This window comes from Falco rusticolus, chromosome Z (assembly GCF_015220075.1).
Source record: "Falco rusticolus isolate bFalRus1 chromosome Z, bFalRus1.pri, whole genome shotgun sequence".
Taxonomy (NCBI): domain Eukaryota; kingdom Metazoa; phylum Chordata; class Aves; order Falconiformes; family Falconidae; genus Falco; species Falco rusticolus.
This window is the reverse complement of record NC_051210.1, coordinates 22,488,944-22,515,264: the sequence shown is the minus strand read 5'-3', so window position 1 is coordinate 22,515,264 and position 26,321 is coordinate 22,488,944. Positions and strand designations below refer to the sequence as shown.

The window sequence follows — 26,321 nt, the reverse complement described above, 5'->3', positions numbered from 1 at the left end:
TTGTGCAGTTAACATTATAAAACACACAAGATCATTTACCGTGTAATTGAAAATATTTCACACACACAGAGTTAACTGACCTTGGAGGGATTGAATGGCATCCCTAAATATGAAGAGCCTCTGAATCCACAGCGATTCAAGTTTGATCCTGGAAAAGATAAAAAGACTCAACTAACTTGCTTTGCTGAAACACTCATTTATAAACCACAACTCTGTAGTCCAGATCAAGATCTGTTAGTTTAACACTATTCACAGTTATTACTAGAGTTTGCATGTGTCTGTCAGTATGTTCCCGACCTCAGTTTGTTACCACTCTGATTAATAAAAAAAACAACAAACCAAAACAAAGGAAACCACAAGCAAACTTTCTGCTATAATGACAAAGCAGCAGATTTTTTTTTTTATTGGTGGAAATACAGCGTTCATATCAGCACAGAATTGCCTTTCATGCTCAAAAAAAAAAAAAAAAAAAAAAAAAAGGATTGCTCCCCTGGAAAAGTGCCCTGAGGTAACAGATTTTTTTCCTTTCTGGATTCCTGCCTGGTAATACCATCTGTTTCCAAGCAGAATTGTTTTAAGATACTTTGCAACATGTACAAGTACAAACAAACTGTTCACAGTTTTAAGCTTGCAGTGATCAAACTCAATATTGTCAGAGTGAAATAGTTAAAATGGTATGAAAGGCAAATTCTTAATTGAAGCCATTTTTCTCTCACCCAAAACACAGGTATACAAGAACACTAGCTGTCAAACGTTTCTGTTAGTGATTCAGTGTAACTCGTTTTAAGTATGTCAAAATACCTGAGCAAGCAATATACAGAAGTGTGCACCACACACTGTCTAGAGGTAAGCACAGGTTTGCAGGGCTCAGATCTGCTTCTGCATAGCAAAAATCAATTACTTTTCTCCTCAGCCTCTGAAAGTGAAAGTCTAATGACTGCTGTAACTCAACAGCACTTGAGTGTTCCAAAATTCTCTCCCCAACCCTCCCCCCCTTTTTTTTCAGCTCTTCAGCCTTCAATCTAAAAATCCTCATGGAGATCAGGGAAAATTGCACCAGACTAACCAAACAAGAATAGTTAAGTGGAAAGTCCTAAAAATATCACTATGCAATGTGGTCTTACCAGTTCTGATATAATTTATCAAAACATCAGCTTGTAATTTTAAATAAATTCTGCATGTATGCAACCTTTAAGCTAGAAGCTTTTACTAGTCTAAGCACTTCAATTTATTTCAAGGTAGAAATGGCAGTATGAAACCCAAATGCAGTGTGCTGTTAGCAGGTCACTTTGGTAGGCTTCTGAATTGACAGCTGCTATGAAAAGAAGAAATTAAAAACAAAGTACATGAATGAAATCAGGATCTATTATTCCCTTTAGCTGTTCAATTTTCATGCAATATTTTAAAACTTCTCTTGTACTACTAAACAGCTACCAACTAAAAAACCAGCACTGGTAATTTTAAAATGCTGGATTTTTAGCTGTTTTGCTATCGTTGATTTAAAATCTATTGTGACTCTTTACATCAGTGACTTCTGACCTCCCAGCCTAGACTTCACACACTGGCTCCTAGGAGAAACAGAAGAACTGCATGGCTTTTCAATACCCTTAATACTGCACAACCTTTAGAGGGAATTTTATCCCCTCCCCCAAACAAAAAAACCTTTGCCATTAATGTGCATGCAATAGATGTTTCCTAGACCTTCTGCTCTACAAGTGAATTGCTAAATTTCCATTAAAATTCTTGTATTAAAAACCAGAATGCTGACTTATAAAGGAAATGTTAAAACAGGAAGTGAGAACAGCTTGTTTCTAACTCCAGTACTTCGATGTAACCTCTCCAATATTTTTTTCCTGTCAACATACAAGTTCAAAACCAAATGGGAACCAAAGGGGAATTAGGGAAAAACCACTGTCTTCCAGTTTATGCACATCACCTCACCTTCTGTGAAGCTGGTTTTGCGATTTTATTGCAAAATATTTGAACTCCTTACCTTACGTAACAGCTTAGTAGTGCCAGTCAAACTCCTGCCTACTTTCCTGAACAACAGACTGTCAGAATCAGAAATTAGAAAATAAACATATCCTCATTGGAAAAAAAAAAAACCACAAAAAAACCCCGAAAAAAGGATATAATCATAGTTTATGTCCCTTGTAAAAAATTGCTGGGATGATTAACTCGGCTGCAGCATGCTGAAACACCAAGTGTACCTGCAGTTATGAAGTGGCACCACCTGGCGTTCACTTTCAGAGTTAAGCATATTTAACCACCTTCTGAAAAGATTTTAATACAGAGCAGAAAGTAATAAATGTTTCATTAACTGCTGCGTGACTATCGCAAGCAGAACAAAACATACCTGGAAATGCTTTTCACATTTGAAACAGAACTAAAGAAAACTGACCCATTGCCCAAACCAGAAGAGCTGAAACTTCCCTGTGAAGAAAATCACGTTACTCATGTGTGCGCAGGCCAGAAAGTCCTTAAGACACGTAACAAAGCTTCAAGTGATGACCAGAGACGGCTTATCCTGGGAGCTCGTTTGTTATGGGCAGGAAATCTTTGTTATTTATGTCTTTATGATTTTTCTCGCATGGGAAGATTGGTAATTTTTACCACTACTTCTTCCCATTCATGTTACCTATGCATTCCTCTGGTTCCAAAGCTTTTCTCATTTTGCTAAGTACAGAAGCAAGCTTACATACATCTTTAAAATTTTACTATAAAAAAACCCCAACAACACAGCTTTAACATAGGCTGACACAGTCAGTACATTCAGATAAAAGTAAGTATAAGCAATTCTTACTGAACTAGGGTTAAAAAAATAATTATTCTTATAAATCAAAGCACCAGAATATGTCATGAAATGCAGAGTTGCATTCTCTAAAGTGGAAGTCCATTATGCCTCCAGATAAATACTTCAAATGTAGCCATTAAAGAATGTTATGTTATGTTGGAGGAAAATTCGTATATCTGTTCAAGAAACTCATGATTATAAAGTTCATATGTAACAGTGATCTCAAAAACAGTCAACAACATTTTATCCATTTTTTTTCAGTACTGACACACAAGTAAACAAGAAAGAACCATTATAACAAATCTAAATTTAGACTCTGCAGAAGAAAGTTTTAGGTCCCGGATGTGGTGTAATGGTTTTCAGCTTGCTATGCACAGGTCCTGGGGGTTCAAACCCATAAATGAAATTTGCCTTAGTGCAATTTGCCTTAGTCCTTTTGGTGCCATTTCTTCAGTACAGCAAAGCTAGTGAAGCATCCAGTTGTCAAAAAGTACAATCTTCTCCTGGACTGGCGTAGCACTTCCAGCCACCACAGCTCACCAACATGACACAAAGCTAACCTTCTGTTAGATAAATAAATGCATGCTTTTCTGCCACTTGAACAAACTAAACCAGCTCTCAAGCAGGGTCAAACAAGTGTCAGTTTCTATGGAGAAGGATGGTGGATGAATATAGCCAAGGAGCTTGCCCCCACTGTGTCTGTAATTAGATTACTTTAGTACAGAGCTCCAGATTCACTCTTTCAAAAGTGCTGAACTGGTTTTAAATGTGACCTGCAAGAACATGGGATAGTTAAAACAATTTTGAAATTCTGTCTAGTAGCTGCTTTATGAGAGGAAAAACAGTAAAGCTCTATTCTGACAAGAATCTTAAGAACAAGCAGTTGAAACAGGGTCTTTTGTCAACCCTTTTCCAATTTCAGTAACACTTTTAAAAGTATGTCTTAGTCTAAACACGTATAATTTCTGATAAAGCTTGTAGAAGAGCACCACCCTCCTCAAAATGAAAAAAACAAAAAGAATAAAGTTTTTATGCAAGATTTCAGATTCTTTCTAAAGGCAAACACAGTGATGTCTTTCTGCAGTGCACACAAAACAGAAACATGTATTAGCCATGCACCTAAGCAGAGCATTTACTAAAAGTGAAGGAAAAGTAACAATACCCCAAATCTATGAAATATAAAGCCAAACTGTTTTGCACGAGTTACAGAATGCAGGGGCCTTTCAAATAAGCAGAAGACAGCAATGAGACCAAGCATTCAGCTAAAGATGGCAGGTTTCTGTGTGAGGCATCAGTGGCATGCCATTCCTTCTAATTAGATTTGGTATTGAGTCTATCTCTACAACATTTGAGCTGGAATTATGGTACCTAAAGCACATTATTTGTTTGAATCACAGTTACAATAAACCCACAGAAGAAATACATTCTATCCTGAACGGTCTTAACTTTTAGCATTTCAATTAGGCTCACAGAGTATGTATCTGCTTTCTTACTAAGCAAGATCAAGATGTCACCACTTTGCATTCATGAGCTTTAGTTCCACATAAAAATTTCAAAGGCTACAAACTTTGAATAGAGCTTTCATTAACCATCACACATATCACATACCAGTAAACACAAACATGTTACCTAAAACTATGACAGCATATTGTGAGACCCTATCTAAGTAGTATTCTAAACCACCAAATTCTGAATTTTCTACCAGGTTCTGTAATGCCCTGCTGCGGTGGATTGACCCCAACAAGTTAAACACTCACATGGCCACCTACTCACATCCCTGTCCTGTTGGAGGGCAAGAAAACAGATAAGGGGAGAAGGCTCACAGATTCAGAGACAGTTTGATAGGCAAAGCAGAAGCTGTGGGCACAAGCAAAGGAAAGGATGAATTCATTCACTACTTCCCATCAGCCAGGTAGGTGTTTAGCCACTTCCCAGAACGCAGGGCCTCAGCATATGCAAGGGTTATTCAGGAAGACAAATACCGCAACCACAAACATCACCCCCCTTCTCCTTTCCTGGAGCTTTTACTGCTGAACACGATGGCAGATGGTACAGAGTATCCCTCAGGTCATTTGGGGTCAGCTGTCCTGGTTGTGTCCCCTGGCTGTATCTGGTGGGGGAGAAAAAGTGCAGGGGGGGGGGGGGGGGGGGGGGGGGGGGGGAAGAGACACCCTTGACGTTGTGGAGGCATTGCTCAGCAACAGCTAAAACACCAGTGTATTACCAACACTGTTTTAACCATGAACCCAAAACACAGCAGCATTCAGGCTGTCATGGAAAAAATGAATTATATCCCAGCCAGTACACCTAAGATAATAGTCACTGATAAAAATTATCAGATAGTAATTTTTCAGAATATCAACTGCTCTGTCTCCCATCCATTGGGAAAGCAACTGTAAGGTAGCAGTAGTTCTCAAAAAAAATAGTGAATTTTCCATCTTAAAAAAGTGTTTTACATAAAAATCAACTGAAGTGCTATGGATATGGAACCCTTGGAGGTACAAACCTGAACAGCAGAGAAATTTATTTTTCTGATGAGAATTACGGGTATTGTCTTGCTCCTCATTTTAGGAATTCAAACAGTGATATGATCAAGAACAAATCCCAAGATTCTGTAAAAATATATTCCAATTTAAAATGTAAGTTTTAAACAGGTTTTCAGTCCCAGAGCCAAAATTAATTGTATTAAATAAATAATAAAAAATTAATTAATTAAACAAATAAAAAGACTTGTATTAAATACAACAGATACTTAAGGGAAGATTACTGGAATTCATCATTCCAGAAACTATATTGTAAAACAGTGTTGTAATTTAGATGCTTAAAAATCACTTTTCCACAGAATGAGAGGTTTACCAGCATGCATGTAAAAAAAGCTGCAATAGGATCTTTCTTTCAACACAGAGTAAAGTTGTGGGGTTTTTTTTACCTCGCAGGATTCTGATGCATCAAGCTAGCAACCATTCTCTTTAACTAGAGATGCACAAGCATTCTGAAACAAAAAACTTCACTGTTGCAGTCTATCAGAGTCAGCTACTTCTTCTAAGGGGCTAAAGAGGGAGCTAGAGCTCTACTGCTGGGAGGCTACCAGTTAACAAACGTTGCATACACCCAGAATTGAAGAAGTGAAAATCAATACATTTATTGAAAGTAGATGTTACAGGAAGGTATACATTCCCTTCTGTACATTTTTTCATCCAATAACCAACTTGCTGCTTTTTGTATCATTTACGTTTTGCACCATCTATTGTCCATTAGACAAAGGAAAAAAGAAGAGTAAAAATAATGCTGAAGTTTTAGCAGTCAAGTGACCAGACAGAGTAGTTTTATTACCAAAAGCGTAAGAGAATAAGAAGAACACAGCTTTTACATGTCATATAAAGATCAGGATTGGTGGGAAGTTTGGTGAAAAGGAGAGACTGATAATTTAAAAGCACAGAATGCACTGTCAAAAGCACCCTCCCCAGAACTACTCTGCTGTAGCTATATGATGGGATGATAGCTAGAAAAAGCAGCACATCTCAGCTTTGCCCTGGAGTGTTAGCTTCCACACCTGCATGCTGAGATTTATACTGCCCTCCCTAGGAGGCTCTTGACAATGGGACTATTCCAAACACTGGCTAAGTCCCCCCTGAGAATTACTGCATACTATCAAAGCCAAACAAACAAAAAATGCCTGTTCCATTCTCTGTTCCTGCAATCTTCACTGTTCTTCCAGAATACATTCCTGAAGACTGGGATAAAGATCAGAAAATTACTAACTCCTAAAACCAAAGCATGTACACCCTGGATTTTTTTTTTTACTGCTAAAGGACAGGAATCTCCTCATGATCAAAAACATTGTGGGAATAATCATATGATCCAATCCTCTAATTTTCGATAATCAGTCCTGGAACATAACACAAGGAAACCCAGATCTAATAGAACTAATGCCTGGGCTGAATCTGATTGATTGTAAGTCTCCAGAACAGATCTTCTTATAACTGTAAAAATAAAGCATCAGCAATCTTGACTTCCATATGCGTACTTAATAAAAATGCTTTCATTTAATAAAACTTCTTTTAGGGGAAGAGACCTAATTTGTAATATATAATTAGATTAGATATAAGGAAACACACGATTTTCTTTCTAAACCATCCAACATACAAAGCGCATGTTCACGATTTTACAGACTGGCAACAGGAATTACCTCTTCTCTAGCACCCAGCCTGGAGCTATCACCACAGCAGCACTTAACACGCCAGCACCACCTTCCATTAAGCAGCAGGTGCCTCACCCACTCCACTCCTCCACTACTACTAGCCTTTCACCTGCGCTGCCACAGAAAGAAGTCGGCAATACCAACTAGCCCACAGAAACAGCATCTCCTCGACTTCTGTCAAGGAAAGGGACACGAGCTCCCTCTCCGGCTTGGATCTACTATGCACCTTCCAATCTGAGCACGGCTGCGATGTAGCAACAGCATTACTCCTTCTAAAAACCTTACGTGAACTTAACCTTCACAGATCTAAGGGACAGATTTTTCATTTTAAAGCAGGAACTGTTTTATCCGTTTTGCTTAACCTTACATCTCCCATTTTCCAAAACCTGTTCCAAACAACCATGCCTGTGCTCAGAGCTCCTGGCATAGCTACAATTAGCGGAAGTCAATATTATCACCATTAGACTTGTAATACTTAAACATATGCATTTCTTTCAGAACCAGGTGAAACATCCTCTCAGATGCTTAAAGGTGCAACTCTTCCTTCAGGAAAATCAGCCTTGTATTTTATAAAAACCAAGATCCATCCACTATTCCCCAAGGTGAAAAGCAAAAGTAAAGGTGTTAATATAAATTAAAAAAAAACTAAAAACTCACTCACTGTCTTCTGTGGGAAGGACCTGCAGGGAATAAATCCATTCTATTATATCATCTTTGTTCACCACATCTAAGGAATCCAACATATCCAGACCAGAGAGTGCGAAAAATGCAATTGTCAACCTAAAAGAAAAAGATAAGACTTACACTTCCCACCATAAATATCATGGGGAAATTAACAAACAGTTGCAGAAACAGATATATCTAAGAATTCTCAGCCTATGATAGTGGTGCAACGCATAGAGACTAGCTCAGAAAGTGTGAAATTTATCTACTGGACAAAATTAAGTTATTTGTAGTACAAACATTTCTCTTTTCATATAAGCCACGCCTCCTTTTATATAGTAATAACATGCCAATTCAGACATTAAACTAAGGGCTGCTTACCTGAAAAAACCATACAACAAACTAAACTAGGTTGTTAACATATGGACCCCTAGCTCTCCCTGATGAGTCAATCCCTAAATACGCAGTAAGTACAAGGTAACCCTGAACTGCAGTAAGCTGCCTCTCATTGTGTCCCAAACCCAGTTTTGTAGGCTTAGAAGTTAGTTGTCAACCAGCAAGGCTTCCTTTGTAACCAGTCAATGTATAAATAGGCACAAAGTATGAATTACCATCTAGAGGTACTTATTTCTTGTCCTTTGGTATAAAGGAGCCTAGATAACTGACTAACTTAATCTACAATTAATCACACCAACTCCAAGTATCCATTACAGGAGTGAAGTAGCTAGTATGCTGAATGTCCTTCTTGCCCACAGCTCGTTTCCTTCCATAAAAGTGTTCTACCTTAACTGTTATCTAACACCTTGGAGTTCATTTTTTTTACCTCAAACCACTGCAGTCACCTAGCTTACAGCACGGCCCCTCGAACAGTTGCACTACTTGCTCTAACAAAGCACTGAAGCAACAGCACTGGGTTAGGAACTTAAGATAGCTTCCTATGAGAGAAAATGTTCATGTGATGGTACCTTGGAAGTTCTGACTCAGGTTAAAATTAGCTGGATGTATATTTTGCCACCCACACTTGCATCTGCTTCTCCTTCTAGAAATTCTTGCTCTCCTTTCACCAGATAAGATGATGGATTGTGAAACACAGGCAGGAACTACAGTTCAGCATGCTAAAGAAACCCAAAAGTTAATGCCAGCTTTCATTAGCAGACTAATTTATAATCTCCAATTACCTCACAAGCTGGTGAGCCACCCTGACCATAAGTATTAGGTACCTCTGAAGACGAGGAGACAGATGTAGACAGAAGTCTCTACAACCACTTAACTTCTGCATGTGGTTCTGCATCAGAACCACAAATAGTAAGACCAAAGAAAAAATGGTGATGTGAGTCAACCTAAAACACACCTCCAAAAGAATTCTTCTGATTAAATCACAGAAAAACAACAATGCAGCAAACGCTAATCTCAATACAATGGCACAATGTCAAAAGGGTGACACTCCTACCAGTAGCCTGACCAGCTGCTATATCATTATCTGGCCATTCCCAAGTAGAATTTAAGTCAACAACTTCTACTTCAAAACTGTTACCATCTGGGATTACATAGCACAAGCAGTGGCCACAACTCAGTTGAATGATGTACTGTTAAACTGAGGTTACTTGCTTTTACACTATCTTTTACTTTGACCCTCAGCTTTTACATTGTTTTTCATACCACTCTCACAAACAAAAGGTTTTAATCTATAATATGCTTGGATATTGAACACGAACATTCCTTTTTCAAAAAATCCCTCCATGCAGCTCTAAGGTCCCTGCAAAAACAAAAAATAAAATAATTAAAAAAAATATCAAACATGGAATAGTGTACAGATCCGTTACTGCAAGTATTTGTAGCGGAAGTGTAAACTTATTCTGTAATCACTGGATTCTGAAATATGTCTCTTTACTATTCTTGTAACAAATAAAAATTCTGAATATAGAAAGCCCCAAAAAGTATGTTGCACACAAAGGTTTTTTTAAGTGGAACGAGTATCTTTTAAGACATCCGATGACTAAAAAATTGTCTTTCAAGCTGCAAAATTAATACTTCAAGGCTTATACTAACTTTTGCCATTGACCAGATCTGTGTAACCCAAACTGTCTCCGCATAATAACCATTTCAAGTAAAACTACTACTTTTATAAAAAAAAAACAACACTGTTCAGTTACAGTAAATTATTTCTTTGAAACCTTGCACATATTTTCCTATTTTCACAATTAGTAAGTTTGACAATATTTTACTGAAACTACTTAAAGACATTTTCACACCACGTTACGCAGCTAGAGCTACTTCCAACGAGGCACAAACATGCCAACTTCAGCACTAGAAACTGCTGCAAACTAGGTCCAAACCCACAAGGCTATACAGACAAGACAGACAATAAATCTCATTCATACTTAAAAATATGTATGTCAGATAAATTAATGTAAACAGTGGTTTTACATACTGTTAGGTTTCAGTTGATTCTCTGTGTTAATAGTACCAGCAGACTAAGGAACAGCCAACAGTGTGTTGGAATTCACATATGATGGGCCAGAACATCTGGCACCACTGGACATTGACAGGTCCCGATATAGCCACCTATATGCTGCATCCTTACTCTATAAGCTGTTCTGCCTCACAGAAAATTAACACACACATGTTCCAAGACTAACAATGACAATTCTTTGCAGCACCTTAGCTGACACATACCATCAAGTGTAAAAACTTTCTACATAGCAATTGCAACAGAGAGCAGCCCTTAAGACAACCCCGACGTTTGGCATAATTTTTGCTGTATCTTTTCTTCATGCCTTCTACCACTTTAGTTACTGCACATGTATTAATTTAGGAAGTCAAGTATCGAAGCTTGACGGCTGAAATTTATTTGTTAACTGACCTACTGAAAGCTTACAACATAGGTATGATTTGTATTAAGTTCCCCTCCAAGACAAGCGAGTAAAGACATTTCTGATGACAGATTCAAAGCTCTTCATCTTCAGGCATGGACAAAGACTATAGTTTCTCAGCAAAATTCAGAAAGCATCTGAAGTGACCGATTTGAGAAACTGAAGAAGCGTGCCAAAAAGGGCAGCAGGGAGCGACCTGAAAGACTTCAGAGACTAGGCGGCTTGCACTCTCCTGCAAAATGTCACAGTACTGACAATCAGTATGTACGAAACTACCAATCAGCTCACTTAAAAACTACTGTTGCTGATGCTACATGCAGTAACTACAGACAAAAATATTTATGCAGGCTTTGAGCCAGTAAGTTGAGTAACAAATGTAAGCCCAGATTTCTTTAACTTTGCATCTACTTCCTTACTGTTTGACAAATTACAGCTCAAGTCAGAGCAGCCCAGCACTCTGTGGAGAATTTCATCCTCTACACCCTGCCTGATGACAACAAATGCAGTTGTTTCTGGTGCAGTGCAGTGAGCCAAAACTAATTCACTGACAAATTATTAATTTTTTTTTAACAAGCCTCTCTTTAATTTACTTGAGTTTCCCTATCTAATTCACCATGGAACCACATAAATGCAGGAACAAGGAAAGTAAGACTAAAAGAGCAAAAGTATTTCTTTCTGCAGCAGTACCAGCTCAAGGAGGATTGCTGAACTCTTTGACCTTGAACTTGTCAAAAAGGCAAACAACAACAACAAAACACAAAAAAAGCACCTCCAAGGTGAAACTGGGGGATGACACATTTATGGTTCAATTCCGCGCTTGTTAACAGACATGTACGCACACCTGCAGAACACTGATCTAAAAATCAGTATAACAGGAGTAAAAAAACTCTGGCTGAGTAAAAACTTCACGAACTCAAAACATGCATGATTTTCAACAATGACAATTTTTATTTTAATTGAAGACTTAGACTGCTCGTTAATCAAAAACTTAGGCATCCTGTAATAGTTTCAAACTGATGGTTCCAATTTTCAGAAATCAGTTTTTTCAGTCCTGCACAGCCATTATGTACAATACATTGGGCACTGGTCATTTAATGTATTGCAATTACTATGACCACACATTAAATTTAAGCTCAGACAGCACATTAATTTCTCAAGAGTTCTCAAAACAATCTGCATTCCTGTCAGGATTATTCAGTAAGACTGGGGAAGACCACATGTAAACTAGACTCTCTGTTTCAGCTCAGTGGCAAACTGCAACAGCTTGGCATTGTAAATCACAGAACAGAAATGTCTAGGTTGACAAGGGCTTCTGGGGACCACTGATGTCACCTTCTGCAGAATGTGGGGCTTTAGATGAGAGGTCCCAAGATCCTGACAAGTCAACTGTTCAAGGGAGACTCCACCGCTTCACTGAATAACCTCTTTGTGGTTAACTGCTCTAACAGTGAAGAACATTTTTCTTATATCCAGACATTTTTCTATGAAGCACCTCACTACCATAGCCTCTTGCCCCATCACTGTGATCTCTTGTGAAAGGTGCACCTTCACCTTTCTTTGTAACTAGCTTTTCAGTAATGGGAGACTGTGATGAGATCCTCCCTCATCTTGGTTGAACAAATGCCGTTTCTTTGGCCTTTCTCCGTATGTCAGTGTGGCTAAGGTTGGCCTTTTGTGTTAGGACTCTGGTATGTCTGCGTGTTACTGTAACTCTTAATGCCTAGAAAGAGGTAAGAGTATAGCATGCCCAGACTTCCTTTTTCTGTCATTTAAAATAAACGACAAAGTACATTGAAATATCATCTAATTCTTAATGAATAATGATTTATACCTCTTGATACCAAAGACTTACACAATTTAGTTAGAAAGAACATAGAACCAGCTCCCCCCCTTTTGCTGATGTCACAAGGTCGGGAAACAAAGACAGAAAGCGAAAAGAACACTGCCATCTATGCTGTGCAAAAGATACCTTCAAGTGAGAAAGCTCTGGCCCTAAGAAGAGACAAACTGATAAAGTGTTCCAGTCCACACACACCAACAGAAAGTCAGTTGGAAGTAGGACAAAAGTAATTGTGGCAGTGGGAGATCTGGACCTACGACTCAAACAGCTCCCCCCACCCTCACACCCCCCCCCCCCGCCTTGGGGAGTATGGTGAAAAGCATCAATAGAGCTATCTGAGATGTGTACTAATTTGCATGAAAAGTAAGAAACTTGTCATTCACTGACAGACTGGTTACAATGAGTATGCAAATACTCTATGGTATACAATGTGTACCCTTGAGTAGCTTGGTGTGCATGTTAGGAGGAAAGATCTCCCCTGCACCCAGCACTGCAATAAACGAATGTCGTCTTTCTCAACTGTCACTTATTTGGAGAGTTTTCTTGGGTACGGTATTTGTAACACTCTGAAAGGAAAATTTATAACCTTCCTTTTGAGCATTAAGTTATGTACTATTCCACACACAGTCTGGCACTATCCATACTAGTCCTTACATGTTTTTGCCAAGTTTTTGCTTGTACTCTCAACTGAAATGATGCTTGATTTAGCATGAAGATCAAAGCCGTTAAGCATTCTTCACAGCAGGACTTGCAGATTACAAAGCAAAAAGCATCCCATGCGTTTAGTGGTTCAGTAAGATACCAAACCCTCTACATATCTCGAAGTTTTTTATCAAGTGCAGCCCAAGAATCAAGTTACTGATCCTTTTGTGCCTCAGATGTAACTGACTACCTTAAGAATCTGAAATAAATGCATTCAGAAGCCATTACAGGCTTGTCATGTCAGCCTAATTCAAAGCAAGGCACATACTTCACTAGTACTTCTACATCTTCACTAGCTAGTATAAAGTTAACTATTCCTGTTACATAAACAAAAACCTTCCACATGCTGATTACAAGCTACAAAAGGCTTAAGTAATTTATTTCAAAATCGCCTTCCAGGGTGGATTAAAAGAAGCGAATCACAGGCCTGAATGTGGACTGAAAGGACCATGAGTCTCCCCTCACGGATGTCGGGGAGTTCAAGCGAGCACAGCCCAAACCCCTACACCAACACCTCTATTTTACGAGCCGTCTGCTGGTGGGCGGATCTATAGGCAGCCCTTTCCTTTGGGCCACGGCGGCCGGCACGGTGCTGAGCTGCAGCCTGCCCGCCGTCGCCTCTCCGGGGGGGAGGGGGGGTTTCCCGTCAACGCCACCGCCCGTCCGAGAGGGAAGAGCCGCCACCTCCCCGGGACGAGACGGGGCTGCGGAGCGAAATGCAACGGGCTCTGTCCCGCCTTCCCACGCCGCAGCTCGAGGGCGACGGGGGCGCGCCCACACCCCGGCCGCCAGCCCGAGGGCGACGGGGCTCGGCGGCCCCGAAGCACGGCCCCGCTAACCTGCTAGTCTCCAGGGTCGAGTAGCGCTCGGGCAGGACCTGCAGGCACCGCTGGAAGAAGCGCACATGCCGCTCCCGCAGGAATTCCAGCCGCTCCGGCTCCCCCGGGCACGGCTCCGGCTCCCCCGGGCACGGCTCCGGCTCCCCCGGGCACGGCTCCGGCTCCCCCGGGCACGGCTCCGGCTCCCCCGGGCACGGCTCCGGCTCCCCCGGGCACGGCTCCGGCTCCCCCGGGCACGGCTCCGGCTCCCCCGGGCACGGCTCCGGCTCCCCCGGGCACGGCTCCGGCTCCCCCGGGCACGGCTCCGGCTCCCCCGGGCACGGCTCCGGCTCCCCCGGGCACGGCTCCGGCTCCCCCGGGCACGGCTCCGGCTCCCCCGGGCACGGCTCCGGCTCCCCCGGGCACGGCTCCGGCTCCCCCGGGCACGGCTCCGGCTCCCCCGGGCACGGCTCCGGCTCCCCCGGGCACGGCTCCGGCTCCCCCGGGCACGGCTCCGGCTCCGCTGCCGCCATCTTGGCGCCGCCCGCGCGCGCACTCGGTCGCGCCCGGACTGCGTCGCTCGCTCCGCAGCGACGTCACCGCGGCGTGCCCCGCGCCCCGTGGGTGCGTGCGGCGGGAACCGGCGGGGAAAGGCGCTTTTGATGCACACGGGAATATGCCCTCAGGCAAACCCTGCCAGTCTGATAGGTGACGTTTCAAATCACACACACACCAAATACATGGGTAATGTACGTCATTGTGTCAAGCATGGTTTGTGACAACTCCCGAGGGCTGCAGGCCGCTTCGCAGTCAAGGAAGTCATCGCCCAGTGAGGGGGAAAGGCAGCAGCTCATCTATAACCCTTGTCTCCAGGGTGGGATAGCTCTGAAAACGAGGCAAAAAAGCATGAGGAGCTCATATATAACTGTGCCTTTGTCACGCAATGCATCCATCGTACCCACCTTACCTGTGAGGAATACGGGACTGCGGCTCCGCGGCAGATGGTGCCGTCTCCTTCATGCGTTCCTCCCAGCCCTTGGTCGGTCTGTACAGCCTGGTCTGGTCTCTGGTGACATGAATCTCGACCTCAGAGTGAAACAGACAAACCGGTCATTTTCATTGATCACAGAATGCACCACATACAGTCATTAGGCCTTCATCATATGAAGAGGCGCAGAGTAAATGAAACGCATCTGGCTAACAAGACTTTTCCCTCCACACTATCACAGGAAACAGCAGAAACGTGAAATCAGTAGAGAGGCAACAACTGCTTGCTTTCATTAAACTTCAGTAATTTAAAAGGTTAAACTCTTTAAGAACCCAAACACTGTTCCCAAAACTCTTCTGGAAGCCAGCCTGCTCATTTAACTGATGGTAGAAAACTTTAAAAACTAAAACCTACCACCCATATTGCAGCTCATCTGTATGACCTATAGGCATACATATATATACATATATGTATACATATATACATCCTCCCAGAATAAATACTGCTGGGAGGAAAATAAATACTTGCATTTGTTTTTTGTTGTTGTTGTTTTGGTTTGGTTTGGGTTGTTTGTTTTTTTCTTTTCTTCTGAACAGAAGAACTATGCCTGTTGGATTTTTGACTCCTGATAACAAACATGACTGATTATTTTTTTTCTTTGTCAACCATTTAGATAAATAAAATAATTACTTTTTAGATCCATGAGGAAAAAGGTTGTTTAACCAACCAAGCTGCACACACCTCAGATTAAAACAAAAAAAAAAGGTAAGTTACTGTATGGGGCCCGGCTGAGCCGCGCCGCAGCCCTCGTAGGGCCGTGCTTGTACTGGTAGCTAGAAGGGTGCTGATAACACAGCGGTGTTCTGGCCACTGCTGGGCAGCGTCCCACAGCAGCAGGGCTGTTCTCTGACCTTCCCCCCTTCACCAGTGGGCTGGGGGTGGGCAAGACCTTGGGAGGGGACACAGCCAGGACAGCTGACCCAAAGTGACCAATGCAATATTCCACACCATACGACATCGGCTCAGATACAAAAGCTAAGAGAAAGGAGGAGGAAGCGGGGGCATTTGTTATTTGGGGTGTTTGTGTTCTGGAGCAACTGCTACAGGTACTGAAGCCCTGCTTCCCGGGACGTGGCAGAACATCACCTACTGATGGGAAGTAGAGATTAACATCTTCTGTTTTCCTTAGCTTCCGTGTGCGTGACTTATATCTTGACCCACAAGGTTATTTTCCATCTTCTTTTCTCCCCCGCCCCACCCTGTTTTGCTGATGCAGGAAGTGACAGAGTGGCTTGGTGGGCACCTGGAATCCAGCCAAGGTCAACCCACCGGTTACCTTCTCTCTTAACTTTGCCAATCTTTTTTCTTTTTCTTGTTTCTCTACTTCTTTAGCTTGCTTTTGTAGAATCCTTAGCTCCAGTTTATGTAGATCCTGAAACATATAACAAATGTAAAAGCAAGCTTTCTTTGGAAGTAAAACAAGCTCTCTGAAAGTACATGTGCAGGTTTTTCACATCTAAATTTTTTTTTTGTCTTTACATTATTTTGTCATAGTACAGAATAAATTTACACTACTTGCTATCACTTGTCCTGCATAAATGATAGTTACAGTTTTGGTAAAAAAAATGGATTATAGTAGTTGAAGAATCTCTGCTTATAAGAATTATATATATAAATGTGAATGCTGACAATAATATCAGTTCTCCAATAACCAGATTTACATAGATATAGGATCTAACTTGACCTTACAGCTAGTGAAACCTGCAGGACATTGAAACATCTCTTTATTTCATGTGTGGCTAGAACAACAAGGTCTTCCGACTTTTTCTGTAGCATGGAGAGCAATGCAGCCCAAGCTGTTTTTCCCCAAACATTTTCACATTAAACTAAATAAAACCACTTCTATATGTAGAAATAAACATGTGGCTTGAATCATCCTGACATTAGAGGAAAAGGAACATCTTGTCTAAAATAGTTTCATAGTGTTTCTTGTATGTAACAGATGCTGTTATATCATAGTGAATCAAAAATAGATTTACATGAATGAAACTTAGATGTTATAAAGTGTTTAACAGATTATATTGTAGGAGGAAGCAGACATATTTCAAAGAATGTGCACAAATGGATATGTAATTACGCACACGCTCTTGAAACTTAGTTATTTCTTCTGCAGCAATTCTCTTCCTTTCCTTCTTTTCAGCTTCCTCTCTCTTCTCCTTTTCAAGCTTTTCAAGTTTCTCCTTTTCTTTCTTCTGCAGGGTGTATCTTTCCAACAGTAACTTAATGTGGCATTGACGCTGGCATTCTTTTTGTTGCTTTTTCTCCTTCTCTTCTTCGATTTTCAGTTGTGATGCTTGCTCCATTGCAAATGCTATTGCTTTCTGTTTCTTCCATGCTTCAGTTGCTGTTTTTTGTCTTTTTCTTTCTTTTTCCACCTTTTGCTTCTGAGCTTCTTCATGCTGTAGCCATTCTTCCTTGAGCATTTTTTCTGATTTCTTTTTCTCCTTCAAGTTTCCTTCTTTTTCTTGCTGCTGCTTTTCTTTCCACTTCCTAATTGACTGCAAGAGAATACCAGGGGGAAAAAAAGGGTCTTCATGAAAATTCCACACATTCCCATTGACTAAGTCAGATGAAAACATACCTTCCAAGGACACAAACCACATATAAGAATTAAAAGTCTGCCAAGGGCAAAACTTAAGGCAATGAAGCACCTACGGCTGCTTTCTCACAGTATTTTTCCCCTATTTTATGGATCACACAGGCAGGTTTAATACATGAATGCTAAAATTATTTAAGTTATGGCATTCATACTAACTTTGGGTAGTTGCGAATGTTAGCGCAATATGCTTTTTTTAATGCAATCATATTTCAGGTCTTCATTTTTTTTCTTCAAGTTAAAAAATCCACCTACTATTTTATAACTCTGTCAGTGTATTTTTTATCACTCAGATACAGTTCTGGAAGAAATCATAATTCTGTATGTCAGTATGGCATATGTATACTACCCCTACAGTGGGACAGACTTAAGGACAGATGCCACAAAGACTGCAGTTTCACACAGGATCACTTAATGCTCTGGGATTGGCATATAAATTGCTGGACTGTTGCCACCAAAAGCATTTATAATATACTTTGGCAATACACAGTCCATTTCAGTGTGTTGTTAAGTCTGTGCTTATTGGTAATTCTTCAAGACAAATATTTTTGGCAAATTGTGGATGCTAAGGACTTCAGTTGTATACCATCAACTATAATAGAAATCCACCTAGCACCACCACCAGCGAGGCAAATACAAAAATAAGATATATATACATTTAAAAAATAAGTCCTTTTTCTTAAAGTTACAAAAACCCTAGATGGGTTATTTTACCTCTTTCTTTCTTTCCTGTAAAATTAGAAATTCTTGATACCATTTGTCATGCTGTTCAATATCCTTTTTTGTTCTTCCACAGAGATACCCAAGGGCTTCATCCATGTAAGACAGCCTTCCTTTGTGTTTTGTCCATACTTTCAGAAAATTTTGGTGATCATAATCATCCCAGCCTCCTTGCCGTCCTCCTGTTCGCTGAAGAAATCTTTCAAACTCTACTACTTCTTCAGGTAGATGATTTTCCAGTGTTTCACCAACTGAGGCCCTGGGTGATAGTAATTTCAGAACTTTTTCTGTTGTTGAGCTGCCTGATGCCCACACTTTTCTCTCAAAGACACTGAGCTCATTAATGGCAGTTTTTTCCTCCTTTAAAAGCTGTTCATATCTGAAAAGAGAACAAACACTGAAATGTAAGAAAAAAATTCAGTATTCATTGTACATTCACCAAAAATGAATTCTGGAATTGTTCAATGCCAGACAAAATCTATTCTTCAAAGATTAAGAACTGAAAGGATAGCACAAATGGCAGCACGATTGTAATGATCCCATAAAAAAGTACTACACAATCAGAATTAAGTTACCCTTTTAATGAAAGCACACATTTATGGCACTTAAACAACTAACTCAATCCCCTCCTGATACCAGCAGAGAGAAAGGGGGGGTGGGGGGCACCCACATAAAAACCAAAAACACAGCAACAACAAAACCCCCACAATGTCATCTTCAGCCTTTCTCATAAGCAAATTATTCTTATACTGGATCACTCCAATAGCTATATAAACAGCTAAAAGGCTGTTTATCAAGATTCTAACATTGATAGCTTGAGTTTTGATTTACATACCACAGGATCACTAGCAAAATAATAAATCAAAAGAACAGTTTACTTGATTAATGCAAAGTTTTCATTGTGTCTTATGAAAGCACTTTCTCTTGTAGCTGAAGTACGTCTAAACATACGTTTGCCTCTGTTCCTCTTTAAAAGCACTGATTGCATTTTCAACTTCTTCCATCATTTCCTTGAGCCTGTCAACAACTAAAAAGGAAAAGAAGAAACAAGCATATAACTTCAGAAGTCTGTAATATTTACCACTAATTCAGCATTATCCAGAAATGTAGGCAGTTGCAGAGACTTATAGGACACTTTTAATTCAGTCTACAAAAAAAGCATGCATTTCCATCCTAAACACATTGCCTTAGAAGACAGGCTCTCATTTAGTCAAAATGTGTGATTTCACAGTGATTTAGCTAACTAGATGCAAATGCCAGTATAAATGTTTATTTCCATTAAACAAGTCTGATTCTGAGTAACGTTCAACTGTTGCACAACATAAGACAGCCTTATCCTAAAAACTTTCCACTTTTGTTTTTTTGTAACAATGCAGGTAGTGACTTAAGAAGTACACGCAAATTTTTCATTTATACCAGGCTGTAGCAATCCTATTTAACATACTTTTACAAAGCTGACAAAGAAACATCAAAGACTTTGTCCTGTATTGTCAGCATGCTGTAGCCCTGATACGAAGAAAGACAGTAAGACAGCTGCTAGAGAAGATATATTTTGCAATGGTAGAAAAAAGTTTTAAAAACTGTTTTGAAATGAGCATATCTCTACGGACATATATTAAACACATAGTTTAACTAACCTGGCTTTAGAAGATAATAAACTAAATTAATACAGTTACATCATCAAAAACTTAGTTCAGCTTTCATGCCTTGTTAGTTCTCAGTATCTTTGCTGACAGCTTAAAAACATAATGTATTTTTTTATAGAATAGACACTGAAGAAATGACATGAGACTTACTTTAGTTAGCATCAGAAAGCCCTTTCAGTGCCTATTTTCCAAAAGTTTCAAAACAACCCAATGGGATGAGTTGTTTCAGCACTTTTCATAGAATATTCCAACTCACGCTTCAAGTCATGTGGATGGCTAGAAATAAGTTCCCTGTTGACACCACTCTGTGACCTCTTACCAGATGAAAGGGAGCTATATCTGAATGGCACTAGAATACTAACTTTATTTTACATAAGGCAAAGAGTTACATAGATAAAATACCTGGTTTTCAACAGCCTAAAGAAACAAACCAACACCACTTCTAAGACAGAGGAATTTTCTCTGTTTCCACACAGACTGCACAATCTTTCACCATTTCTTAAACTTCTGTGTTCTTCCCTTCCCAGATTTCTGGCAAAGCAGACTGGAGGAGTATCCCAAGTCTGCAGCAGGTTCACAAGCCCAGCTATGCAAGAAATCTATCTACAGGGAAAAATGTTTTTAAATCTGTCATCACAACTTACATCCTGGGGTAGGCTTCACATCTTTTAATTGTTGCTGAAGTGTCTTCACATTATTTTGTATTTTTGACAGCTGCTCCAGGATTTTAGCTCCTGTCAAACAAAAAATAAAGTGCTGATAGTTCTAACAGTTTATTTGTGTATTAAATTCAATACAAGAACAAGGGCAATAAGTGTCCAAAATAAACCGGGGATTTCATCTAAGCAGGGACACGAATTCTGTTCCATCATAAGAAACGGCTGTAACACTAAGCTTTTTAACATGACTGTAACTGCATGTAGCTGACTGCACAGGTCATGTACCTCCCCACACGGTGGCAACAGATTTTAAAATTAGTAGCTCTTATTTCTAATGGGGTCAACAGGATAGTCATATCTAGATTAGATCAGTTTGATATGGTTATTTGTTTTTCAAAACCTTTTATCAGGTGACTAGAATTTGGAGAATATTGCCTACGCAGATGACAACTCATCTAGAATTTTGACAGAGACTCTGACCTAGGCTTCAAAACACTCATCAATTAAAAGAAAGCAAATTTGGGAAGCGTATGTGAATGTACTACTTCGGCAAAAATTTATTTATTTGCTGTATTAACTAAAGTAGAATCAATGTTTCCATGTACTCCACGCATGCATGCACTTATTTGCTTTGTTACCACTTGGCTTCTCCTACGTCCATAAATACGATACTGATGAAGATGTAGTTCTGGATACATCTTAGGTACTAAGGAGCTGGATCTTCTGTCCTAAAAGATTAGGTTTAAGGAAGGGGTAGCAGAGTCCAAGACTTAAATGTAATAAAACGCAGCTACGTCATCACCCTACTAGTTCCTGCTGAGACCACAGAGAGCGTAAAAGCACATAGATCGTGCCGAAAGACCTTAAACATAGTAAATGGGAAGTTTGGGGGTTGTAGTACACACCCTAAAAGATCATATGCTAACACTCCTTCACATGTCACACGCAGTGCCTTACGCCTCTCATCTCTGTCCTCTTTACTATCTCACACCAGTATCTCCATCCATACTTCCAAGATCCTTTCTTACCCCTGTAAAATTTTCTGAACTTTTTATCTTAGTCATTCTTCAGTAATACTTAAATTTCTTAAGGATTGCAAGATGTAAAGGATATGATAAGTTTTCTTAATTAAAAGATGCACATTAGGACACATACACATTTGTAAGGCAAGTATGTTTTTAGTTATCTTTACATGTCCTTTCCTTTCTTCAACTTATTTTGTTTTGATCTTCTGTATCAGAAGGCATAGAATAGTTTATTTGATTACTTTGGAAAGAATGTAGGTACTGTGACCAGGGAGTCCCATTTTTTCCCTGGAGTACTTACTTGGTTCATAAACGGAACAGATACTGTAGGTCAGGCTGTTCACCATCTCACAGGACCATTTAGACTATTAACATTTATTACCGATGAATTTGAAAAATGCAAACATAGAACTCTTTAGAAATACATTTAAAGGCAGCAATTAGTGAGTGAAAACTTCTGTAGCAGCAAATGTATATTTCTTGTACTTTAGATAGACTACATTAGATCTTGAAATATACACACAAAATTGATTCAAAGTTTCCAAAACAGTAACTTTCCACCAAAGTTGTTGTGAGTGGTATCAGATACATTCAGGATTAGAAGAAAACAGTTAAGGACATGGAAGGCCCAAAATGTTTATGCTTCTGAGTTTTGCAAGTGAATTGTGGAAGTCTTCTTTATAAGCAGTACACATGGTAAAGTACTACACTTTTATCAGCATCTGCCTTCCACCTGAGCTAGTCTCTCTGTACTACTGATTATGAAACCATTTAAACAATCAGTAAAGTAAAAAAAAGCAAAAAAAAACCCTAAATAAGACCCCACTTACAGCAGGAGGGGGCCTGGGAAGAGGACCACAAGGAACAATCAGTTAGTTGAAAGGAATGTGCTCCAGCTTGTGGGTCACAAGGCCTGGTGATAAGGGACATGAGAAAGTCCCTGTTTCTGTACCCTTCAGTAATAAGTATCAAGTTGAGACTATACAAGGAATAAGGCGGTTGGTTTGTCAGCTTGCCCAAGGAAGTGGTGCAAGAACTGCAGACATTGTTGTCTTTAAGTGTTGCGGAATTGCTAAATAGCTAGCGTGAGATCTTTGCGCGAGTTGCCACACAGTTATAGAATAAGCAAGTTTTTGGACCAATCAGAATAAGATGTAACAATTGCCTGTGTGTATATAATCATGATATTAGGCTAATTAAAGTGACATTTGCTTGCATCAAGCTGCGTCCCGTCTCTCAATCGCGGCAACTTACTTTCAGTTTTCCTGCTGACAGTCATGCTATGTTCCAGTTCCTTTAGCATGCTGTATTCTACCCTGAAATTACTCCTCCTATTGTAAAGATGTCCATTTTTTCCTTTTTCTATATTTGCAAGCCTGGAAAAAAAGGTTGCCATTCTGAGTAAGACATAAAGAGTTAGCAAAGCCCCAAGATTTCCCGGTGTTAGTATCCACCTGAGGCTGTGTCAACAGGGCTGTCTTAGATTTTATACAAATCACCGGTTTGTTCCTCCAGCTGTTTTCAAGGACAATCTTTCTACAGTTAAAAGACTACACACCAAAGTAACTCAAGAATGTGAAGAAGTCAACAAGGGAATTACTTTGCTGGCAGGCAGTGGTTCACATGCTGAAATGGCCTGAAACTTCATCTGTACGCTTACTATCTGGCAGCCTTTTGACAATTGCCGTTGGAAAGCGCAGGGATAGACAGGCTGTATTAATGCAGTTACACACATAGATGGAGCCCCACCACTGACAAAACAAGTACATTCCCTCAGCCTTAACACTAGTCAACTAGTACCAGTGCAACTGAAAATTCAACTTAATTACAGTTAAATAACTTTGGTATTAAAGATATTAAAGCCGCTACCTTACTTGCTGACTGTTTTATGTACAGTACAGAGAGCTACAGGTGACTTATACTTTCTTACTAAGGTCTGAAGCTTCAGAGCACAACTCCAAGCAGGATGTGCTTTCCCTTACTACAACCAGGCAGTATACTAAGGTTTGACTTACAGAACAGCACATGCAAAACGACTGCAGTCCTGAGGACACTGGTGCCAGAGTAGAGACATCTGGCAGGTTTCCCAACGATAAGCAAATCTACCGACAGCCCAAGAAACTCTCTCAGTAGTAGCCTGGTTCTTCAGCTGACTGTTGCTACTATATGGTTCAAACTCCTATACAGTGCAGTTTATGGTTCACTGTTTAAATACGTTGCTGTCCATGGGAATTCACAGACCAGACCCAAGTGCTAAATCTCCCCACATGGTGCACCAGAAGCCTTCAAAGCACAACAGAAGGACAATGTGCCATAGTTAAATGGCATACCTTGTTTGAAGCTGCATAGGAATGTCTACATTATCCATCAGTCAATTTTTGAGACATAACCCAGGATCCAGAATAACCAAGGAGAAGCTTGATTAGCCAGACAGTGTAAAACACTGCTGTGAGACTTAAGTGTCACTATTTATTCAGTATTCATAACTACAAAGCTCTCCTTCAGCCAGGTGGCTATACCAGCTTTTCCTCATAAAGTTCATCCATTTCAGAGGAAACTTCCCTGTTCTTTCAGCTGCCAGTGTAGTTACAGCACTTAGTCAAGATGAGGGGAAACAGATTTAAATCACTTTCATGTTCAAGCTGTCTTGAACCCCAACTGTACAAAGCAGTGGCCTAGATATTCCAGGTGAAGTGCTTTCAGTGTTCTCTGAGGAAGCTGTTGTAATGCTGCTTGTCCCAGCTGGCAACTAAGCTCCACACAGCCACTCGCTCCCTCCCCCCACGAGTGGGATGGGGAAGAGAATCAGAAGGGTAAAAGTGAGAAAACTCATGGGTTGAGATGAAGAAAGTTTAATAGGTAAAGCAAAAACCACACAAGCAAAGCAAAACAAAGCAGGGCTCCATAACATGTAACAGTTACTTGGGAAGACAAATACTGTAACTCCCCACATCCCCCTGTTTCCTTCTTCCCCAGCTTTATATACTGAGCATGATGTCACATCATATGGTATGGAATATCCCTTTGGGTAGTTCAGATCAGCTGTCCTGGCTGTCTCCCCTCCAATCTTCTTGTACCCCTCCGGCCCTCTTGCTGGCAGGGCCTGAGAAACTGAGAAGTCCTTGACTGAGTGTAAACATCACCTAGCAACAACTAAAACCATGAGTATATTATCAACATTATTCCCACACCAAATCCAAAGCACAGCGCTGCACCAACTGTTAAGAAGAAAATTAACTCTACCCCACCTGAAACCAGGCCAGTGCTGCAATTCCCCTTTTGGTGGTATGTCTTAAGGGCTTTAGGTCCTTAGAAGGGTAAGCACAGCTGAGCAGAAAAACTGAGAACTCAGTTATGCCACGTGCACTTTAATTTCTGCGCATCTAGTGCAGCAGTGGCTTACCAAAGAAGATGACTGACGAAAGTCCAAATGGTAATTACAACAACAGGGCATTCTGGAGCTCATGAGCCCATCCTGAACTCCTGCAACCACCACAATAATGTGCCTGAGCTCACTGGAGCTCAAAAAGAAATCTTAGCCTAAAGGTTTCATTACCATAACTTCTTACTTTGAACCTTGGGTTATAACCTCCAGAACAGCATGAAAATATACTTATGATTAAGTGTTTAACTTACTGAGTTTTTAGCTTTTCTGCAGTTCTTACAAATTCAACTTTTTTAGCTTGTGCAGCTTTCATCTTCCAGTTCTGAAACTGTCGACCAGCACCTGCAGTACTGGAACAGCTGTCATTCTGTGCATAACAAAATCAAGTGTTACTGAAAAACAGTATTTATTTTTTAATCACTCATTACTTTTAAGCAGACAACACCACAGTGCAGAGTAACAGCATTACTTCAGTTTTATACCTGTGCATTTCAACTAATTTTAAGCCACGCAGGTGTAAAACTAGTGATGGCAAGCTGATGACTGTATACAAAAACGCATTTTTCAACAGAAAAATGGAGAGTGCAGACAGGCTGCTCACCATGCCGCAGCACCAAGCCCGGGCAGCGGCTCTGCCTCAGAGCCATCACCCCTGATGGCTCGGTCACCCACCTGCCTGACCACCGGCATGTGATCTACACTAAGTGGATTACCCCCATTTCATCTTGTCCGAGAAAAGCCGTTGCTTAACTTCTGAAAAAATGCGTAATAACTCCTGCAAACTGCCAACTCTTAGATTCGCAGCAGCCCCGAGCATCCTTAACACAACCACTGCTCCGAACGCGGATGAGGAAGCCGCCTGCTCAGGTTGCAAAGCTGCCATTTTGAGGCCGGCCCCACAAACCCGCGCTGTTCCCACAGGTGTACATTTAACGTTTACCCCTACAACTCACACCAGGCAGGAGCCCCCCCCTTGGGCCCACACGGCGGGACCCCGGCCGACCGCCACGCGGCCTTTACCTGCCGCTGCCGGGCGGACGCCGCCATGTTGACGGCGGCCCCGGCGGCGCCTCGCCCCGCCCCGCCGGGGGTGCTGAGGGGCGGCCGGCGCCGCGCCCGGCGTGTCGTCGGTGCAAGCGTCCTGAAATCCTGGGATTTCGACAGGAAAAAGGCGTGCTTTAGGCGCAGAGGGTCTGCCCGGCGTTGTCCGAGCCGGGCAGTGCGTGTGTGAGGCGAGCGGCCGCCTGGGAGGGGGAAGTGCTCAGCGGCTGCCGGCGGCCGCGGCGGTGTGGGTGTGGGGCGGTGAAAGGCCTCGAAGGCCCCACGCTCTTGTCCGGTGCTGGCAGAGCCC

General features: G+C 41.0%; 2 protein-coding genes across 6 annotated transcripts in view; both read right to left on the bottom strand.

The window, feature by feature from the left end:
- PGGT1B (protein geranylgeranyltransferase type I subunit beta) overlaps positions 1 to 14,089 on the bottom strand; it is a 38,412-nt gene extending 24,323 nt beyond the window's left edge. The window contains exons 1-3 of one of the 3 annotated variants that reach the window (XM_037373338.1): positions 13,913 to 14,089; positions 7,657 to 7,775; positions 81 to 148 (exon numbers count right to left, since the gene is read on the bottom strand). In XM_037373338.1, coding sequence (XP_037229235.1) covers positions 81 to 148; positions 7,657 to 7,738 — 150 coding nt within the window. In that variant the 5' untranslated portion in view covers positions 7,739 to 7,775; positions 13,913 to 14,089. Of the gene's footprint in view, positions 1 to 80; positions 149 to 5,300; positions 5,407 to 7,652; positions 7,776 to 13,912 lie in introns of those variants that run through there. The other 2 variants (XM_037373337.1, XM_037373336.1) reach the window with 2 other exon arrangements.
- A 539-nt stretch (positions 14,090 to 14,628) lies between these two features.
- CCDC112 (coiled-coil domain containing 112) lies at positions 14,629 to 26,045 on the bottom strand. Of its 3 annotated transcripts, none has more exons than XM_037374323.1 (10): positions 25,991 to 26,045; positions 25,222 to 25,337; positions 22,840 to 22,961; positions 20,546 to 20,635; positions 19,207 to 19,282; positions 18,250 to 18,634; positions 17,021 to 17,437; positions 16,216 to 16,311; positions 14,854 to 14,977; positions 14,629 to 14,776 (listed from the first exon to the last, which is right to left on the bottom strand). In XM_037374323.1, the coding sequence occupies exons 1-9, from the start codon at positions 26,015 to 26,017 to the stop codon at positions 14,855 to 14,857; spliced, it is 1,452 nt and encodes a 483-aa protein (XP_037230220.1). In that variant the 5' UTR covers positions 26,018 to 26,045; the 3' UTR covers positions 14,629 to 14,776; position 14,854. The 3 variants fall into 3 exon arrangements, with proteins under 3 accessions (XP_037230220.1, XP_037230218.1, XP_037230219.1); XM_037374321.1 differs by having other exon boundaries at positions 14,859 to 14,977; XM_037374322.1 differs by lacking the exon at positions 25,991 to 26,045 and adding an exon at positions 25,684 to 25,809 and having other exon boundaries at positions 14,859 to 14,977.
- Between the last annotated feature and the right edge of the window lie 276 nt (positions 26,046 to 26,321).

Coding starts and splice junctions, on each gene's coding strand:
- CCDC112 (XM_037374321.1), bottom strand. CDS start 26,017: ATGGCGGCGTCCGCCCGGCAGCGGCAG. Junction 25,338..25,990: donor CGTCCGCCCGGCAGCGGCAG/GTAAAGGCCGCG, acceptor TGTTATGCACAG/AATGACAGCTGTTCCAGTAC. Junction 20,636..22,839: donor TGTCAGCAGGAAAACTGAAA/GTAAGTTGCCGC, acceptor TTTGTTTGACAG/GAGCTAAAATCCTGGAGCAG.